This window comes from Manis javanica, chromosome 14 (assembly GCF_040802235.1).
Source record: "Manis javanica isolate MJ-LG chromosome 14, MJ_LKY, whole genome shotgun sequence".
In the NCBI taxonomy this organism is placed as follows: Eukaryota; Metazoa; Chordata; class Mammalia; order Pholidota; family Manidae; genus Manis; species Manis javanica.
In genome coordinates, this window is record NC_133169.1 from 84,996,233 (window position 1) to 85,012,842 (window position 16,610).

Genomic DNA, 16,610 nt, shown 5'->3' on the forward strand with positions numbered 1-16,610 from the left:
CTATTTCACTCTAGTTTTTTTAATTAGCCATTTAAATACCTTAGAAGGTGATAAAATCTTTGAACACCACTAGAATGCAAGCTTCACTGAGGGCAAGACTTTGATCCCCTTATCTACTGCCATATTCCTGTAATTGAGCAGAGTGCTTAATACATCGTCGTCATTCTAATAATAAATAACACAGAATGTTCACTATATGCCAGGGCCTCCTATTATGTAACATGCTGTTGAAATCAGCACTTCTACTTCTAGCAACTAATTCTATAGAAATAATTGTGAATATGCACAAGTATTTAACAACAGTAATATATGTGCTGTCACTGTTCTAAGCACTTTACTTATTAGTCCTCTTAACAAGCCAGCAAGACTGGAACTATTATTAGCCTCATTTTATAGCCGACAATGTTAGGTCAGGGAGATTAATTAACTTTTCCACGGTCACACAGCTAGTAAACATTGGAGCAACAATTTGAAATCAGGCTACTTGGTGCCAGAATCTATGCTTGTGACCACTACGATGCTGTTCCAAACGTAAGCACTGCAGGTGTTATTTATATGATGGATTAGAAAACCTAGACATCCAACAACAGGAAACTGTTCTTAAAAAATAATCCAGAAATAGAATATCATTCATCTACTTAAAATAATATTGTAGAATAGTTAGTGGTATAGAAAAACTTGTTCAGTGTAGTATTAAGAGAAAAAAAATCTGGTTCAGATATATTTTAAGGAAAAGAAAGATATTCTCCAAACTGTTAACAGTGGTTACTACTGTGTATTACATTTATAAGTGACTTTTTTTGATCATCAGTATTTTCTAAATGTCCTATGACAAATATGTTTTTACAAAAAAAAAATTAAGAAAATCAGAATTTTTAAAAATAAAATAAAAGTGAAAAAGAAATCCATCTGTAAACTTGAACTAAAATTTGCCAGATAAACCATATCTAGATTATGGTCCATTTGAAAATAAAGAAAGAAGAACAAGATTCTGATGGTTAATTTTATGTGTCAATTTACTGGACTAAGGACTGCCCAAGAGAGCCAGCAAAACATTATTTCTGGGTGTGTCTATGAAGGTTTTTCCAGAAGTGATTAGTGTTGGAATTGGGAGACTGAGACAAGATGCCCTCCCCAATGCATGTAGGTGTTATCCAATCCGTTGAGGGCTTTAACAGAGCAAAAAGACGGAGAAAAGGAGAATTCTCTTTTCCTTCTTGAGCTGGACGGTCCATCTTCTCCTGCCTCAGACTGCAGAGCTCCTGGTTCCTGGGCCCTTGGACCGCAGGATCCACACCAGTAGCTCTTGTTTCTCAGGCCTTCGGACTCAGACTGAATTATACCACTGGCTTTCCTGGCTCTCCAGCTTGCAGATGGCAACTTGGGGGAATTCTCGGCCCCCATTAACCACATGAGCCAAAACCTATTGTAAATCTCCTCTTATGTATATCTAAATTGGATCTTAAGATATATTTATTGGTTCTGTTTCTCTGGAAAATGATGGCTAACACAAAGATCATTCACTTAAAATTCAGCAAAGGACCACTGTTTTCCAAAACAAGTTTCATAAAATAATCAGTCTATACTTACAGAAACAAAGAGGGTTCTATAGTCAAATCCATGTGAGACACCTTCAGGTAGATAGCTTGTTGCAGGACTTCTCAGAGCTTTAACATGCCTCTATGCATTATGAATCTCAGGCGGGGTATAGCAGCATTATATAGAATTTTTCAAACTCACTTGGGTACAGAGCTGTTTTCTCCCACAGAGCATCTTGAGGAAGTGTTCCTCGTGACATGCTTTGGTAATGCTGACTTATGCAAAAGAGAAGCTGCAGCAGGACTCTTGGAGGAGGTTAAATGCAAGTTAATGCTTTTGAGGAAAGATGCAGAAGCCTCGTAACTTGAAAAAGTAGCAGGAAGAAAATAGTAGGATGACTTTTTTTAAAGTTATTTAAGAAAAAGAAAAGACGCTAGTAATGGAACGTGGGAATGAGGGGGATTCTGTGGGCTTCTCTATTCCCTGAGCATTCCCTTTTAGCAGTTACCAGAGCTGGCTTCATCAGGCAAAATAAGGTCTGGCGAGAGACCTGAAGTCTTTTTTTTCTGGCATTACTGAGATAAAATGAACATATACATATAACATTGTATACGTTTGAAGTATACAAAGAGATAATTTATTATTGTGAAATGATCACTACAATAAGATTAGTTAACAATCATATAGTTACCATTTATTTTGTATGCTAAGCACATTTAAGATCTACTCTCTTACCAAGTCTCAAGTATAAAATACAGTATTGCTAATTATAGTCAACATGCTGTACATTAAATCCCCAGAATTTATAACAACTGAAAGTTTATACCCTTTAACCAACAGCGCCTCATTTCCCACACCCCCAGGCCCTGACCAGCAATCTACTTTGTTTCTATGAGTTTGGCTTTTTTAGGTTCCACATATAAATGAGATGGTAAGTATTCATCTTTCACTTAGCATAGTGCCCCTCAAGTGCCATCCGTGTTGTTGCAAATAAATGGCAGGATTGCCATAATTTGGTGTGTAATATTCCATTACACATACACACACCCCACATCTTTATTCATTCATGCATCAGTGGACACAGTGGGTAGTTCCCATGTGTTGGCTATTGTAAATAATGTTGCAGTGAACATGAGGGTGCAGATATCTCTTAGAGACAGTGATTTCATTTCCTCCAGAGATATACCCAGAAGTAGGATTGCCAGATTGTATGGTAGCTCTATTTTCAATTTTTTAAGGATGCTCTGTACTGTTTTCCATTGTGGCTGCTTTTACATTCCTACCAACAGTGTGTAAGGGTTCACTTTTCACCACGGCCACTTGAGTATCATTTGCTTTTTTTCATAATAGCCATTCTAACAGGTATTAGGTGGTAGCTCACTGTGGTTTTGATTTGCATTTAAAAAATCTGTACTTAGTGATATTAAGCCCTTTCCGTGTACCCACTGGCCATTTCAATGTCTTCTTTGGAGAAATGTGTATTCAGTTCCTTTGTCCATTTTTTAATCAGATTATTTGGGGTATTTTTCGCTATTGAGTTGTATGAGTTCTTTATATATTTTGGATATAACCCTTTATCAGACATATGGCTTGCCAATATTTTTCCCCATTTCATAGGATGCTGTTTCATTTTATTGGTTTCCTTTGCTGTACAGAAACTTTTTAGTTTGATGTGGTTCCACTTGTTCATTTTTGCTTTTGTTGCCTGTGCTTTTGGTGTCACATCCAAAACTTCCTTGCCAAGACCAATGACGAGATTTTTCCCTGTTTTCTTCATAATTTTTATAGTTTCAGGTCTTACATTAGAGTCTTTAGTCCATTTTGGGTTAATTTTTGTGAGTGGTATAAGATAGGGGTCCAATTTTATTCTTCTGCATGTGACTGTCCAGTTTCCCTAACATCATTTATTGAAGAGACTATCCTTTCCCCAGCGAGTATTGTTGGCCTCTTTGTCAAACATCGGTTGGCTATACGTGTGTGGGCTTATTTCTGGGCTTGCAATTCTGTTCCGTTGGTCTGTGGCTGTACCACGCTGTTTTTACTATATAGCTTTGTCATGTGGTTTGAAATCAGGAAGTGTGATATATTCACATTTGCTCTTCCACAAGATGTCTTTGGCTATTCAGGATCTTTTGTAGTTCCATGTGAATTTTAGAATTTTTTCTATTTTTTCTATGAAAAATGCCATTGAAATTTTAATGGGGATTGCACTGAATGCAACTGAGATGGCTTAAGGTAGTAGGGACATTTTAACAATACTAATTCTTCAATCCACAAAAACAGGACGTCTTTCCATTTATTTTTGTCTTCTTAAATCTCTTTCATCAATATCTTATAGTTTTCAGTGTAGAGATCTCTCATGTCCTTGGTTAAATTTTTTCCTAACTATTTTATTGTTTTTGATGCTAATAAAAATAGGATTATTTTCTTTCTTTTTCAAATAGCTTGTTTTCAGTGTATAGAAATGTAACCGATTTTTAATGTTGATTTTATAACCTGCAACCGTACCAAATTTATTAACTCTAACAGGTCATTGGTGGATTCTTTAGGGTTTTCTGGATCACATTAGCTGCAGAGACTATTTTACTTCTTCCTTTTCTAAGATGGATGCCTTTTATTTCTCTTTCCTGCCTAGCTCTGACTAGGATTTCCAGTATTATAGTCAGTAGAAGTGGTGAGAATGGCACCCTGGCCTTGTTCCTGACCTCAGAAAAAAAGCTTTCAATGTTTCAACCTTTCACAATTGAGTATAATGTTAGCTTTGGATTTGTCATATATGGCCTTTATTCTGTTGAGATACGTATCTCAACAAAAATACTGGGGGAGTTTTCATCATGAAAGTGTGTTGAATTTTATCAAATACTTTTTCTGCATCTATTGAGAGGATCATATGATATTTATTCCTCATTCTACTAATGTGGGATATCACATTTATTGATTTTCATATGTTGAACCATCCTTGCATCCCAAGGATAAATTCCACTTAACCATGGTATATGATCTGTTTAATGTGCTGCTGAGTTCAGTTTGCTAGTATTTTGTTGAGAATTTTTGTATTAATATTTATCAGGGATATTGGCCTATAGTCATATTCTCTGTAGTGTTCTTACCTGGCTTTGGTATCAGGATAATGCTGGCCTCATTAAAATGAGCTTGGAAGTGTTCCCTTCTCTTCAATTTTTTGACAGAGTTTGGAAAGGATTGGCATTAATTCTTCTTTGAATGTTTGCTACAACTCACCAGTGAAACTATCTGGTAATGGGATTTTCTTTGTTGGGAGATGGTCAGTTACCAATTCAATCTCCTTAGTTGTTATTAGTCTGTTCAGATTTTCTATTTCTTTATGATTCAGTCTTGGTAGGTTGTATGTTTCAAGGAATTTATCCATTTCGTCTAGGTTATCTAATTTGTTGGCATATAATTGTTCATAGTGGTCTTTTATGACCGTTTGTATGTCCATGGTATGTTATGTCTCCTCTGTCATTTATAATTTTGAGTCCTCTCTCTTTTGTTCTTGGTTAGTCTAGCTGAAGTTTTGTCTGTTTTGTTTATCTCTTCAAAAAACTAACTCTTACTTTCACCAATTTTTTTCTATTGTCTTTCTAGCCTCTATTGTACTTAACTCCACTCTAATCTTTATTATTGTTTTCCTTCTAACTTTGGGCTTAGTTTGTTGTTGTTCTACTAATTCCTTGAGGTATTAAGTTAGGTTGTTCATTTGGAAACCTGGAATTTTAAATCAGATAAAGAACACAAGCCATACCAGGGAACTAACTGAGTAACTTCAATAACATCTAGGGAACACACACAAATTCTTTAGTGACAAGAGAATCAAACCCACGGGCATGAACACCAGCACCGCCCACTGCCTAGGACAACTATGGGCAGAGCTTCCAGGAAATCTAGCGGGAGGCCTAATAAAAACTGAGCAGTCAGACATGAGACAAATCTAACCTAACTTGTTTTTTAATGCAAAAGTCTAGGTCCTGCAGAAAAGAAAAATGAGGAAACAAAGATCAGAACTTTTGAAAGCAGTTCAATCCCCTACTCAACAAACACATTTCAGCATGATGTGTTTTTGCTCATGCCATTTTCTCTGCCTAGAAGACTTCCCGCTACCCTTACACTGTTCATTTCTTTGACTCTTACTTATCCTTCAAAATTTAGCTCAAGCATCCTCGACTTTAGGAAATTTTCTCCAAAGTTGCAGCCCAACACAGTTGCTTCCATAACACCCTTTGAAAAAACAAATAATTATTGCACACCTACCACCTGGTAGGCACCGAGTGCACTCCTCCTTCCTAAAACCGTATTTGTACTGTAGAAAGATCCTTTTCATTGACCTATTTACATTTTTTACCTTATACCCCCAACCCATTTCATCCTAGAGCCTAGCCAGTGCCTCTGGGCATCTGGTGAGTGACTGGAAGCTCCGAAGAACTACCAGGTGATAGAAATCAAGATGATTCAGAAGTTGGCCCTGCCCTCAGGGAACTTGTGAACTAAAGAGAGAGGATAAACAATTTCAGTTCACAATAGGATGAGGTACACAGTAATTAATGCTGTGCTCAGAGGAAGCCTCTGAGCTCTCTGGTAAGGAAGCGATTGTGTGCAGAGCCCTTATACAGAAAAACATGTTCGGTGTCCTGTTTTGCAATAAGCTCATCGACATGCACAGTGGCCTTACACACAGCCTGCACCCGCCTCACCACCAGCTCAGGGAGGATGAGTATGTCACATTCCATTTCTTTCTTTACACAGTTCAATGGCATTTAAGAAGCTAGGTATTCTTCCATTTATGTGGCTGTCTTGACAAGCTAAGTTGAGACCAAGGAATGAGAGGGGAAAACCAAAAGAAAACACACTGCACCCACAATCTTTAATCTGCAATTATGTATGTGCATCGCGATCATTCTGTTACTCGTCTTCAAGCAGATGATTTGATTGGAAATCAAGTTTATGAACAGAACTGATTTTTCCCCTTTGATTAAGCACTAAAATGACAGGTGTTAAATAAATACAAAGGAAAGAAACCGATTTCTAAGAGCTATTCTGTCTCAGTCAGTTCATAAAGGGAAAACCAAGTGAGTGAGTGACAGTGGGTGGGGAAGAGTCAGAATTCACTAGGTGGTGGTGTTCCGACTTCTGTTCTCAGTCCCTGATGAGGGTCACCCAGCAAGTTCCTTCCAAAAGGGCAGAGACAAAATAGGAAAAGTACCTCCGCAGCTCGTTCATGACCTTGAATGCTTTCCCCATGTGGGCAGGGTTGACAGTGACCTTCCTCTGGTTCTTCTCCTCATCCCCGGCTTGCATCTGGGGCTGGGAGCTCGGTTTGATGCTATGAACGGGAAGTGGGAGGGGAAAGAGAGGATCACATGTTAAATCCACTCATCCAGTTGCCACTAGTCTGTGCATTTGCCCACCCACCAGGGGCATCCGAGTCGGCCTGTTTTCTTCTCGACAGACCCAGCAGGGAAGGAAATGCACGGGTCAAACATTTCTGCAGGATCCTCCAGTTCAAAGTGTGTTCCCTCAGGTGGAAGCCAGGTGCTAGCTCAGCTTCCTCCACCAGCATTTGTGTGACTTTGTGGGAAGTCCCCATCCTCCATATACCATGCCCTACAGGGGTGTGGGGTTGGGACAGTCTTCAGTTGTAGACCACTCACTTCACAGGGATGTTTGTTCATTCAGCAAACATTTGACGGAGCCTGTGTGCCAGGCTCTGTATTTAAATCTAAGGGAAACACAACAATAAACAAGGCACAGATGCTGCTCTCACAAAGCTTAGAGTTCAGTGAAGAAGAGAGCCAAATAAACATTTAAACATCTTAAGTATTATTATTTGATAGGAGTTACAGAAGCACAGAAGATGGGCAACTATCCCAGTGCTGGCAGGTGGAGGGAATACTTCCGAGAAGCTGAGGAAAAGTGCAGAAATTAGCCAGGTGAAAAGGAAGATGGGGAGTATTCTGGCACAGGAAACAGTATACACCACAACCTGGAGAAAAAGAGTCAAGTGTGTTTTAAGGTACTGGAAGTTCAGTAAAGTGAGAGGAGAGTATCAAGAGAAAAGGCAAAAAGACTGAGCAATCCTGTGTGTCATGTAAGCAAAGCTAAGGAGTTTGGATTTTATTTTTAAACAATGAGAAGCACTTTTTAAGGGTTTTAAGCAGAGAAGGAGGGCAAGAAGCAGGTGAACACATTTGTGCTTTAGAAAGATCATACTGGCTACAGTTTGGAGAACAGCGGCACAGGAGTGAAAGCTTTGGGGGAAACCGTAATGCCATAGAAAGACAAAGGACTTTAATTGTTTAAAAAAGAACGTCTATCTCAGTTTGAAAAAGACAGATGCACCCCTATGTTTATCACTGCACTATTTACAATAGCCAAGAAATGGAAGCAATCTAAATGTCCATCAGAAGATGAATGGATAAAGAAGATGTGGTACATATACACTGGAATATTATTCAGCCATAAAAAGAAAACAAATCCTACCATTTGCAACAACATGGATGGAGCTAGAGGGTATTATGCTCAGTGAAATAAGCCAGGCAGAGAAAGACAAGTACCAAATGATTTCACTCATCTGTGGAGTATAAGAACAAAGAAAAACTGAAGGAACAAAACAGCAGCAGATTGACAGAACCCAAGAATGGACTAACAGTTACCAAAGGGAAAGGGACTGGGGAGGACGGGTGGGAAGGTAGGGATAAGGGCAGGAAAAAAGAAAGGGGACATTATGATTAACATGTACAGTGTGGGGGGGGCACAGGGAGGGGTGTGCAACACAGAGAAGACAAGTAGCAATTTTACAGCATCTTACTACATTGATGGACAGTGACTGTGAAGGGGTATGTGGGGGGGACTTGGTGAAGGGGGGAGCCTAGTAAACATAATGTCCTTCATGTAATTGTAGACTAATGATACCAAAATAAAAAAAATAAAAATAAAAATAAAGGCTATCTCAGTTTGAAAAAGATAGATGCACCCCTATGTTTATCGCTGCACTATTTACAATAGCCAAGAAATGGAAGCAACCTAAATGTCCATCAGTAGATGAATGGATAAAGAAGATGTGGTACATATACACAATGGAATATTATTCAGCCATAAAAAGAAAATAAATCCTACCATTTGCAACAACATGAATGGAGCTAGAGGGTATTATGCTCAGTGAAATAAGCCAAGCAGAGAAAGAGAAGTACCAAATGATTTCACTCATATGTGAACTATAAGAACAAAGGAAAAAACTGAAGGAACAAAACAGCAGCAGAACCACAGAACCTAAGAATGGGCTAACAGGTACCAAAGGGAAAGGGACTGGGGAGGATGGGTGGGAAGGGAGGGATAAGGGCAGGGGAAAAAAAGGGGGTATTACAATTAGCATGCATAATTAGCATGTAGGGGGAGGTATGGGGAGGGCTGTGCGACACAGAGAAGACAAGTAGTGACTCTACAGCATCTTACTACGCTGATGGACAGTGACTGTAATGGGGTGGGGGGTTACTTGGTGAAGGGGGGAGCCTGTTAAACATAATGTTCTTCATGTAATTGTAGATTAATGATAACAAAAAATTAAAAATTAAAAATTTTTAAATTAAAAAAAAAAAGAAAGGCTATCTGTGTGGGCTACACTAGCAGGCGGTGACTGGCACAAGTCAATCACAATCTCAAATCCCTCTATGCCGAAGACAAAGCACTCAGATCCTTATGGGGTGCCAGCTAGACGCCCGACTACTCCTGAGCAACAATGTCGCAGCTTTATGGGGAGTAGGAAAAAAGAATCAAAGGAATTAGCAAGGAAAGGATTTTCTGCCCAAACTGATGAAACTATTCAGCCCCAAGGTCAAGCCTGGGACCTGGGAGTTACCTCTGTTTGGACCAAGCTAAGCTTTGCTTGCTAGATGGAAAACAGAACCCTCTCAACTTATGTAGATTTGGGGACCCACAGTTCACCCCAGCTCTAGGACACTGAGGGCAGTTTGCTTTGCTTTTCCCTAGTGGGCCTCTGGTCCATACCACCACTTAGCCTCTCAGACTGGTTTGAGAAAGGGGCTGCTGGGGTTAAGAGAATGTTTGAGAGACCCGGGGGTCTCTAAAGATCTCACTCTGGGATTCACAGCCGTTGGAACACTCAAACACAACCGGCAGGCCAGACCCCAGCACGTCTGGCCACGACAGACTCCCCTCTGGCCTCCTTCCCCACTTCAGTTCAGCGTGCAAATGTAAACCACAGACGTCTGAACTTTGGGACTGTTTGGATTCTGGGTGCAAAGAAGTTAGCTGAGCACAGGAAGATAAATATCAAGAGACACAAAAAAGGCAAATGGTTAGCGGTAAAGACAATTTCCAAGCAGAAAATGTGATCAGGGTGAGGAAGCATCCAGTAAAGATGAAAAACGTCATGTAAGAAATCCCACAAGCATAATTTCTTTTATAGTTAGTATCCATCCCTACTCCAAGGCCAGAAAGATATTAATATCTATTTTCTATTAACAGTTTAACAGTTTTGCTTTTGATCTTTGCCTTATTTTATCTGATACTGATTTGTATGTCATGATGTGAAACAGGAATATAATTTCTAAGTTCCACTTACTTCCTACTTCTTATTTTTCCCACTCACCTGTCATGCTGCCTTAGTTCACATACCAAAGTTCCAAATATGCAGGGATCTATTCCTGAACTCTCTCACCTGTTCCACTGGTCAATTTTCTGTCTCTGTACCAGCACCACATTATTTCTGGTCTCATTTTAAGGTCTGATACCTGACAGGGCAAGTCCCCACTCCTATTATTACGCTTTTAGATATGTCTTGACTACTCTAGTTTCTTTACTCTTTCATACAAATTTTAGTATCATCTTGTCTAGTTCCATGAAAGTCTCTAATGGGATTTTATAGAAACTGCATTGAATTTATAGATTTGGAAAGAACCAACATCTTTCTGATATCATGTCTTCCTATTCATGAGCATGTAATATCTCCCCATTTATTTAGGTCCTCATCCACGTCACTCAAACTTCTCTGTTTTTCTGTATGAAGACCTCACAATATCTGATTAACTTTATAGTTTTTGTTGCTGTTTTATAATAACAATGGTGTCCTTTTTAAATTATATTTCCTGATTGCTGTGGTTTATAAAATGCAATTGGTTCTTGCAAACTGATTCATGTCCAACCACCTTACTAAGGGTTCCTATTATTTATAACTATTTGAAGATTCAATTAGGTATTTCATGTAAACAGTTATATTAACCTAGATATAAAGCTCGAGGCTTTTTTTCCCCTCCTTTCCAATTCTTAGGCCTCTAATTTCATTTTCAAAAGAAATTTTGCACTGGCTAGGATGGCCACACAATGTTGAACAGAAAGTATGCTAATAAATATTTTTTTCACCTCCTCAATTTTAAAAATGTTCCTAATATTTCTGCATTGTGTATGCTTGTGGTAGGATTTTTGTAGATGCTCTGTATCATATTAAGAAAATTCTCTTGTATTTTGTTTTTTAATCATACAGTTAGGGTCAATTTTATCAAATGTTTTTGTAACTCTAACGAGATGATCATATGGATTTTTCCCTTGGTCTTTAATGTAGTAAATGAAACTAAATATATTTTCTAAAACCAAACCACATTTGCATTCCTGGGATAAATCTAGAAACTGTAAAACAAAGCACAAATTCATTATAAATGTTGCCTTCAAATTGTTAGAGAGACTTAAAAGCCAGGAAGAGAAGATCTAATTTGGTATCAGAGAACCAACTGAAAATTTAACTAATAATATGAAAGTTCCTAAAAGCCCAGCGGACAGACTTCTTAATTCCATTTCTCATACATGGAACAGATGGAGACCAAATACAGCCACTGTGGAGGCTTTGACAACAATCTTCAGTGCGCCTAGCAAATGGGAAGGCTCGTCCTTCCTTGCTGGGTTGCCCTTGCACTTGCTAGCCTTTCAGAATCATCCAATAAGGGTGTATCCATTAATACAATGTCGTATTCAACAAAGGGTCTCAAACATAAATTGCTTATCATCAGAGAATTAAAGTTCACCAAAATGCAATTCACACTAAAGCCTCCCTGAAAGAACAAGTGACTCGTTGATGGCCATAGGGCTGGTTAGGGAAAGGACTTCTGGTTTCCCCCCTCCATCCAGAGCCCTTTCCACCCACAATGCAGGGGCGAGGCTTAACATCAGAAGGAAACCCAGGTCTCTTTCTTCCCTTGCTCTGCTCCTCTGTGATGACATTAGAAGTCTGGTGTAGTTCTGGGTCCCTGGCTTCTGGAAGGTACAAGCTTCCCAGCAACTCATATCAACTTTCAGGTAGTACGAAGTTAAGAAAAGAGAAGATTTGAAGTCTCAGAGAAGTTAAAGACCTTGTACAAGGTCACACAGACAGTAAGTGTCTGCAATAGGATCTGAGCTCAGGTGTCCTTGACTTGAATCAGCCCAGGCTATTTCCAGCACAGCCTACCCCCCTAGCAATATAGTACACACATATACACACACACACACATACATATGACTCAGCGTAGGATCACATGTTCACAGAGTTGCTAGATCCCACCATTCCCTCCCCCCTTAACTAGTTAGTCCACAACAGAGAATCCACTCCCACTCTCTCAAAGCCCAGTACCCAGCATGCTCAGTTCTTGATTCCCAGACAAGGCTGGTGGGTCCCTTTTCCATCTCTGAAATACAGATCACACTGAGATATAGTCCCACTCTCTTGTCTATGTTCAAGGTCTAAGACCATGCTTTTCACCCAACCCACACCCAGCCTAAATTACACACATGCATACACACACCCACATTTCTCTAGACAGACTCAGTCACAAGACGTTTTCTGCTGAAAAGCAATGATCAGTCCATACCCTTACTCTAAGCACAAAGTGGCTGGTTTCTCCAAGAGCAGACTGGCTGCAGCTTTGACCTACCCTTAAGCTGGAGCTCCCATTAAAATCACACCAGGCTTCAAGAACTCCCACCCAGCCCAGCTGAGGGGATTCAGCCATCAGTATTTCATGATCTGGCGAGAGGTAATGAAACCTAGCAAATTCTCTCCACAGTCAGCATTAATTTGTATATGTCCCTCCCATAAGATCTGAAGCTCTGGCTGCTGAACAAAGGAGCCTCCATCTGTGCTCAGATGTCCAGAGTTTCAGTAACATTCATGCTGAGCCATAGTTAAGATTCAAATGGGTCACCAGAAATAGATGTGGTGAGAAAATTTGGGCCAGGCATAATCCTCACTCTTTCCTGTAGAATTAAACACATACATTGTAGCAGAATCAGAATGCATCAAAGTAGTCAACTTTGTCAAACTATACTGGCCCAACACTTTCATCAATTTCACACACTGTCCTTTCATTATTAAACATATTTACATGAACCCCCATTGATACCATGGTGAACCCACTGCAGTGAAAAGTTCCTCTAGCCCAATGGGTAAAAAAGCAAACAACCCCTTCAACAGCCCAGAGAGAGAGAGAATTGGAAGCTGGCTCAGACATAATTCATGCCCTCATATTCTCACTGACTCCATTCAAGAAGTTATACATGTGAGATAGTGCAGACTCACAGTCATAGGAAGGATGGACGCAGCTGGCCCTTCCTTCCTGGACTCTCTGCTTCTCTTTCCCTTGGTCTAACCTGTTAAGGTAAGAGTGTGATCTCTTACCTGCTGCTGCCCATCTCGATGCTCTTCCCCCAAGAGCTTCCTGCACACCATTGCCAAATGGGTCCTTCTCAAAGGTCGCCCTGACCACATTATTCAGATTCTCACTGCCCACAGGTCTCTTCAGGGGTCATGAGGGTTACAAGCTAGAGGCTCTGCTGCCATTTGTTCTACGTATTGTGTGTCCTTGTAGGATTCCCTGTCAAGCACTCTATAGCTAAAAAGCTGGAAACTGACAGCCTACAGGATAAAGTCATGATTTCTTGCCTAGTATTCAAGGCCCCCCATGACCTGGACTGAATCTAAATTGCTAGGCTTACCTGTCACTTACTCAAATTCTTACTGAGTAGATGAACCATCCATTACAGACGGACTGCCCCTCCCTTTTCCTGTACCATAATCTCCTGTTCTTCCAGGACCAGTTAAGCTTTGCCTACTCTGTGAAGCCCTCTGAATACTTCAGTCTTAAGTGATCTCTGCCTTTCTTAAATTCCTGTAGTACTTCTGGCCTATAACTAAACTGACACACAGAGTAGTTCTGTTTATGATTACCTTTTCATGGCGCCTATCCAACCACCCACCTCCCCTATACTAGATTGGACATTCCTGGTGGGAAAGAACCATATGTCTGAGAACTCCTTGTATAGCTTAGCCTGCCCAGCATAGAGCCATGCCCAGAGCAGGCCCTCATTACATATTTGTCATCAGTGTCACCTCTGACCTGAAAAACCTTCGCTTGTCCTTACATGTGATAGACAGTCGAGGAGATGGGCGGGAGCCGGCACCAACCACTGCCTCCAGCCCCAATTCTAAAAAATGAAAGTAGAGTTGGCCTTCAGAGTGAAACTATAAGTCAAGCATACAAAATATTATTTATAGATGTTATAAATAAAAACATATAAGCTCTAAATATTAGGTCCTCTTCTCACGGCACACGCCTCCCACAGCCGGCTCTCCTGCCCTCCCTGTCCTCTAAATTCCAGACCCACGTATCTAAGGTCTGTCTTGACTCGCTCACTTAGATTTTCCACAGTCAGTCATACTCAACATATCCAAAACTGATCCCCACCCCTGAATTCTGCTCTTCTTCTTGTATTCTGTATCTTAGAAGCGTAACCACCCACCCACTCATCTATCCAGGGAAGAAACTGTGATATGGGTCTTGACATCTTCTTCCCTCTCTAACAATCCTCAGGCATAGCCTGTCCACCCTCTCCTCTCCACTCCATCCCCTTCTCGCAGCCACAACTACGACCTCAGGCCAGGCCATCATGATTTCTTGGCTGGATCACTACACAAACTTCCTCCCAGACTCCAGAGACCTTTATGGGATGTCAGTGTGAGCGAGGGCCATTCTATGTGAAACCTCTCACCACGCTCAGGATAAATCTCTGAAACCTAACCTGGCCCTTCATAGTTACATCATTGCCCTGAAGACTTCTTGTTACTATAGTACTAAAATACTTGCAATTGCCCAAATACACTAGGCTCTTTTGCCCTATCTCTACCCAACTCATCCCTTCCAGCCTCTTGCTGGAAGTCTTCCCTGTCACCCTCTCCTACCCATTAGATTAATTTCCCTTATTCTGTGTTACCACAGTACTCTGTGCTTCCCTCTAAATAATAGTTTGATTACCTTTTACTTCTCGGTCCCCAGTGTGTGCTGGTATATGTTTAAGAGTTGGCTGTGAGGAAGGAAGCCCTGATTTGTAACATTGGTCAATTTCCTTGGTGTAAATTCTCCCCTCATGGCAGATTTCAAGCTGTCAACATGATGTCACTGAACATGTGGAGTTGGAAAATGTGCAGCAGCACCATTACACCATTATATAATATTATCATCATATAGATACAAGAAGCAAAATCTCAAAGGCATAGATCATAGTCAAATAACTAGGAAGTGATGAGTCTGAGTGTTGCACTTGTTTATGATTTATTGGTAAGTCACAAAATTTAATATTTAATAAAGGCTGTATTTAATAAATTGACTCATAATATTCCTGAAAATTTAACAAGCATCTCTTGCAAGTGGGTGAGTACTGGCTCCAGCACACCACTGCCAGCCCACCCTAGACTTTGAACTCCTTGAGAACCAGGATGGTATCTTATTTCCCTCTGTACTTTTAGCCCCAGCACATGACAGGTGTTCAGTGTATGATTATTGAGTAAATGAATGGATAGATATGCAAATGAGGCAAAACTACCATCCATTCCATCCTTCCTCACTTCCCTCATTAAAACAATTATGGCTTTGCCCCTCTCAACTCCTGCTCTGTCCTCCTGTATGAGAGGCGGAGGGTTCTTTCTCAGCCAGCCCAGTCTGCTGCGCTGGTAATCTGGATACAGAGAAAGTCAGCATCAACTAGAGGGAAGGGAAGGAAGAAAGAAGGGTGGCTGCATACTGTGTCAGTTCTTAGCCTCTTTCCATTGCCGAGGAAAATTCAGACAATGAATGGAAAGAAAAGGACACTAGAAAGCATGTCAGCAAGGCAGAAGATGGCAAAGCCTCCGGGCAGGCTGACTGTGCAGAAGGGTCTGCAGTACCTGCCAAAGCATCCGGAATATGAGAGATTGGGGAGGAGATGAAAGGCAAGTCTGAGAAATGCTGCTGAGGGTTATGAACTGCATCACATCAAAAAGTCTTCAAGAGATGCAAATGACGTTGAGAGAGTGTGGGCTGATCCTGGGGCACAAACACAGAGCCCAAGCCCCTTATGTTCAGGCTACAGATGAGGCAGAATAGAGAGGGGCAAAGTCACCAAAAGAAGGCAGAACAGCTCTGAGTTGGAGCAAGACTATGGAGCCAGCACTCACCCACCTGCAAGAGATGCTTGTTAAATAAAGTATCCTTTAGACAAGAAAACTGAAAAACAAGAATCAGAGAGAGAAAGCTCTTGGTCCAGCTTATCACACACTATGTAGGAAAGAAAATGATTTAATCATCAGACAGTCATCTGGTTCAGCCTCAGTCAGATCCTCGTAGCCTGAAGCCTGTAAATGCTCACATGCTCTAACCCAGTCCCCAGCTCCCTATGCAGCCTCTTGATCAATTTGGCCTTCCCCAGGGTCCTCCTTCAGGAAGCAAGAAAGTGGTAGCAGGTCATCAGGAACATCTTGCCAGTAACAGTTTTCGCTGAAAATTAATACACTGCCACCCTGACTGGTGGACTTCAGGTTCTCATGATGAGTTCATCAACATGTCTCTCTCCTCCAGGTCTGGGCAGGAATGGGATACTAACAAGATAGATCTCTGAACCTTTAGGACTGTGGGCAGACTGCAGACCTAGCATGCATCCCGATCCTAACGTGCAAGGCCACGATGAGCAAATTCAGATTTCTATTTCTGGATCAGTGAAGGACCTAGCACTTGAGATGTAGGCAGCAGGACTCAGGACTG

The 16,610-nt window shown here is 40.7% G+C and overlaps 1 protein-coding gene across 13 annotated transcripts in view; it reads right to left on the bottom strand.

Moving 5' to 3' along the window:
* Nucleotides 1-16,610, bottom strand: part of KLHL3 (kelch like family member 3) — a 157,093-nt gene that overhangs the window by 89,046 nt on the left and 51,437 nt on the right. For 12 of the 13 annotated variants that reach the window (XM_037015909.2, XM_037015916.2, XM_073221689.1 and 9 more), the window contains one exon: nucleotides 6,758-6,877. The exons of the other annotated variant lie outside the window; for it this stretch is intronic. In XM_037015909.2, coding sequence (XP_036871804.1) covers nucleotides 6,758-6,877 — 120 coding nt within the window. Of the gene's footprint in view, nucleotides 1-6,757; nucleotides 6,878-16,610 lie in introns of those variants that run through there. 13 annotated transcript variants of the gene reach the window in all.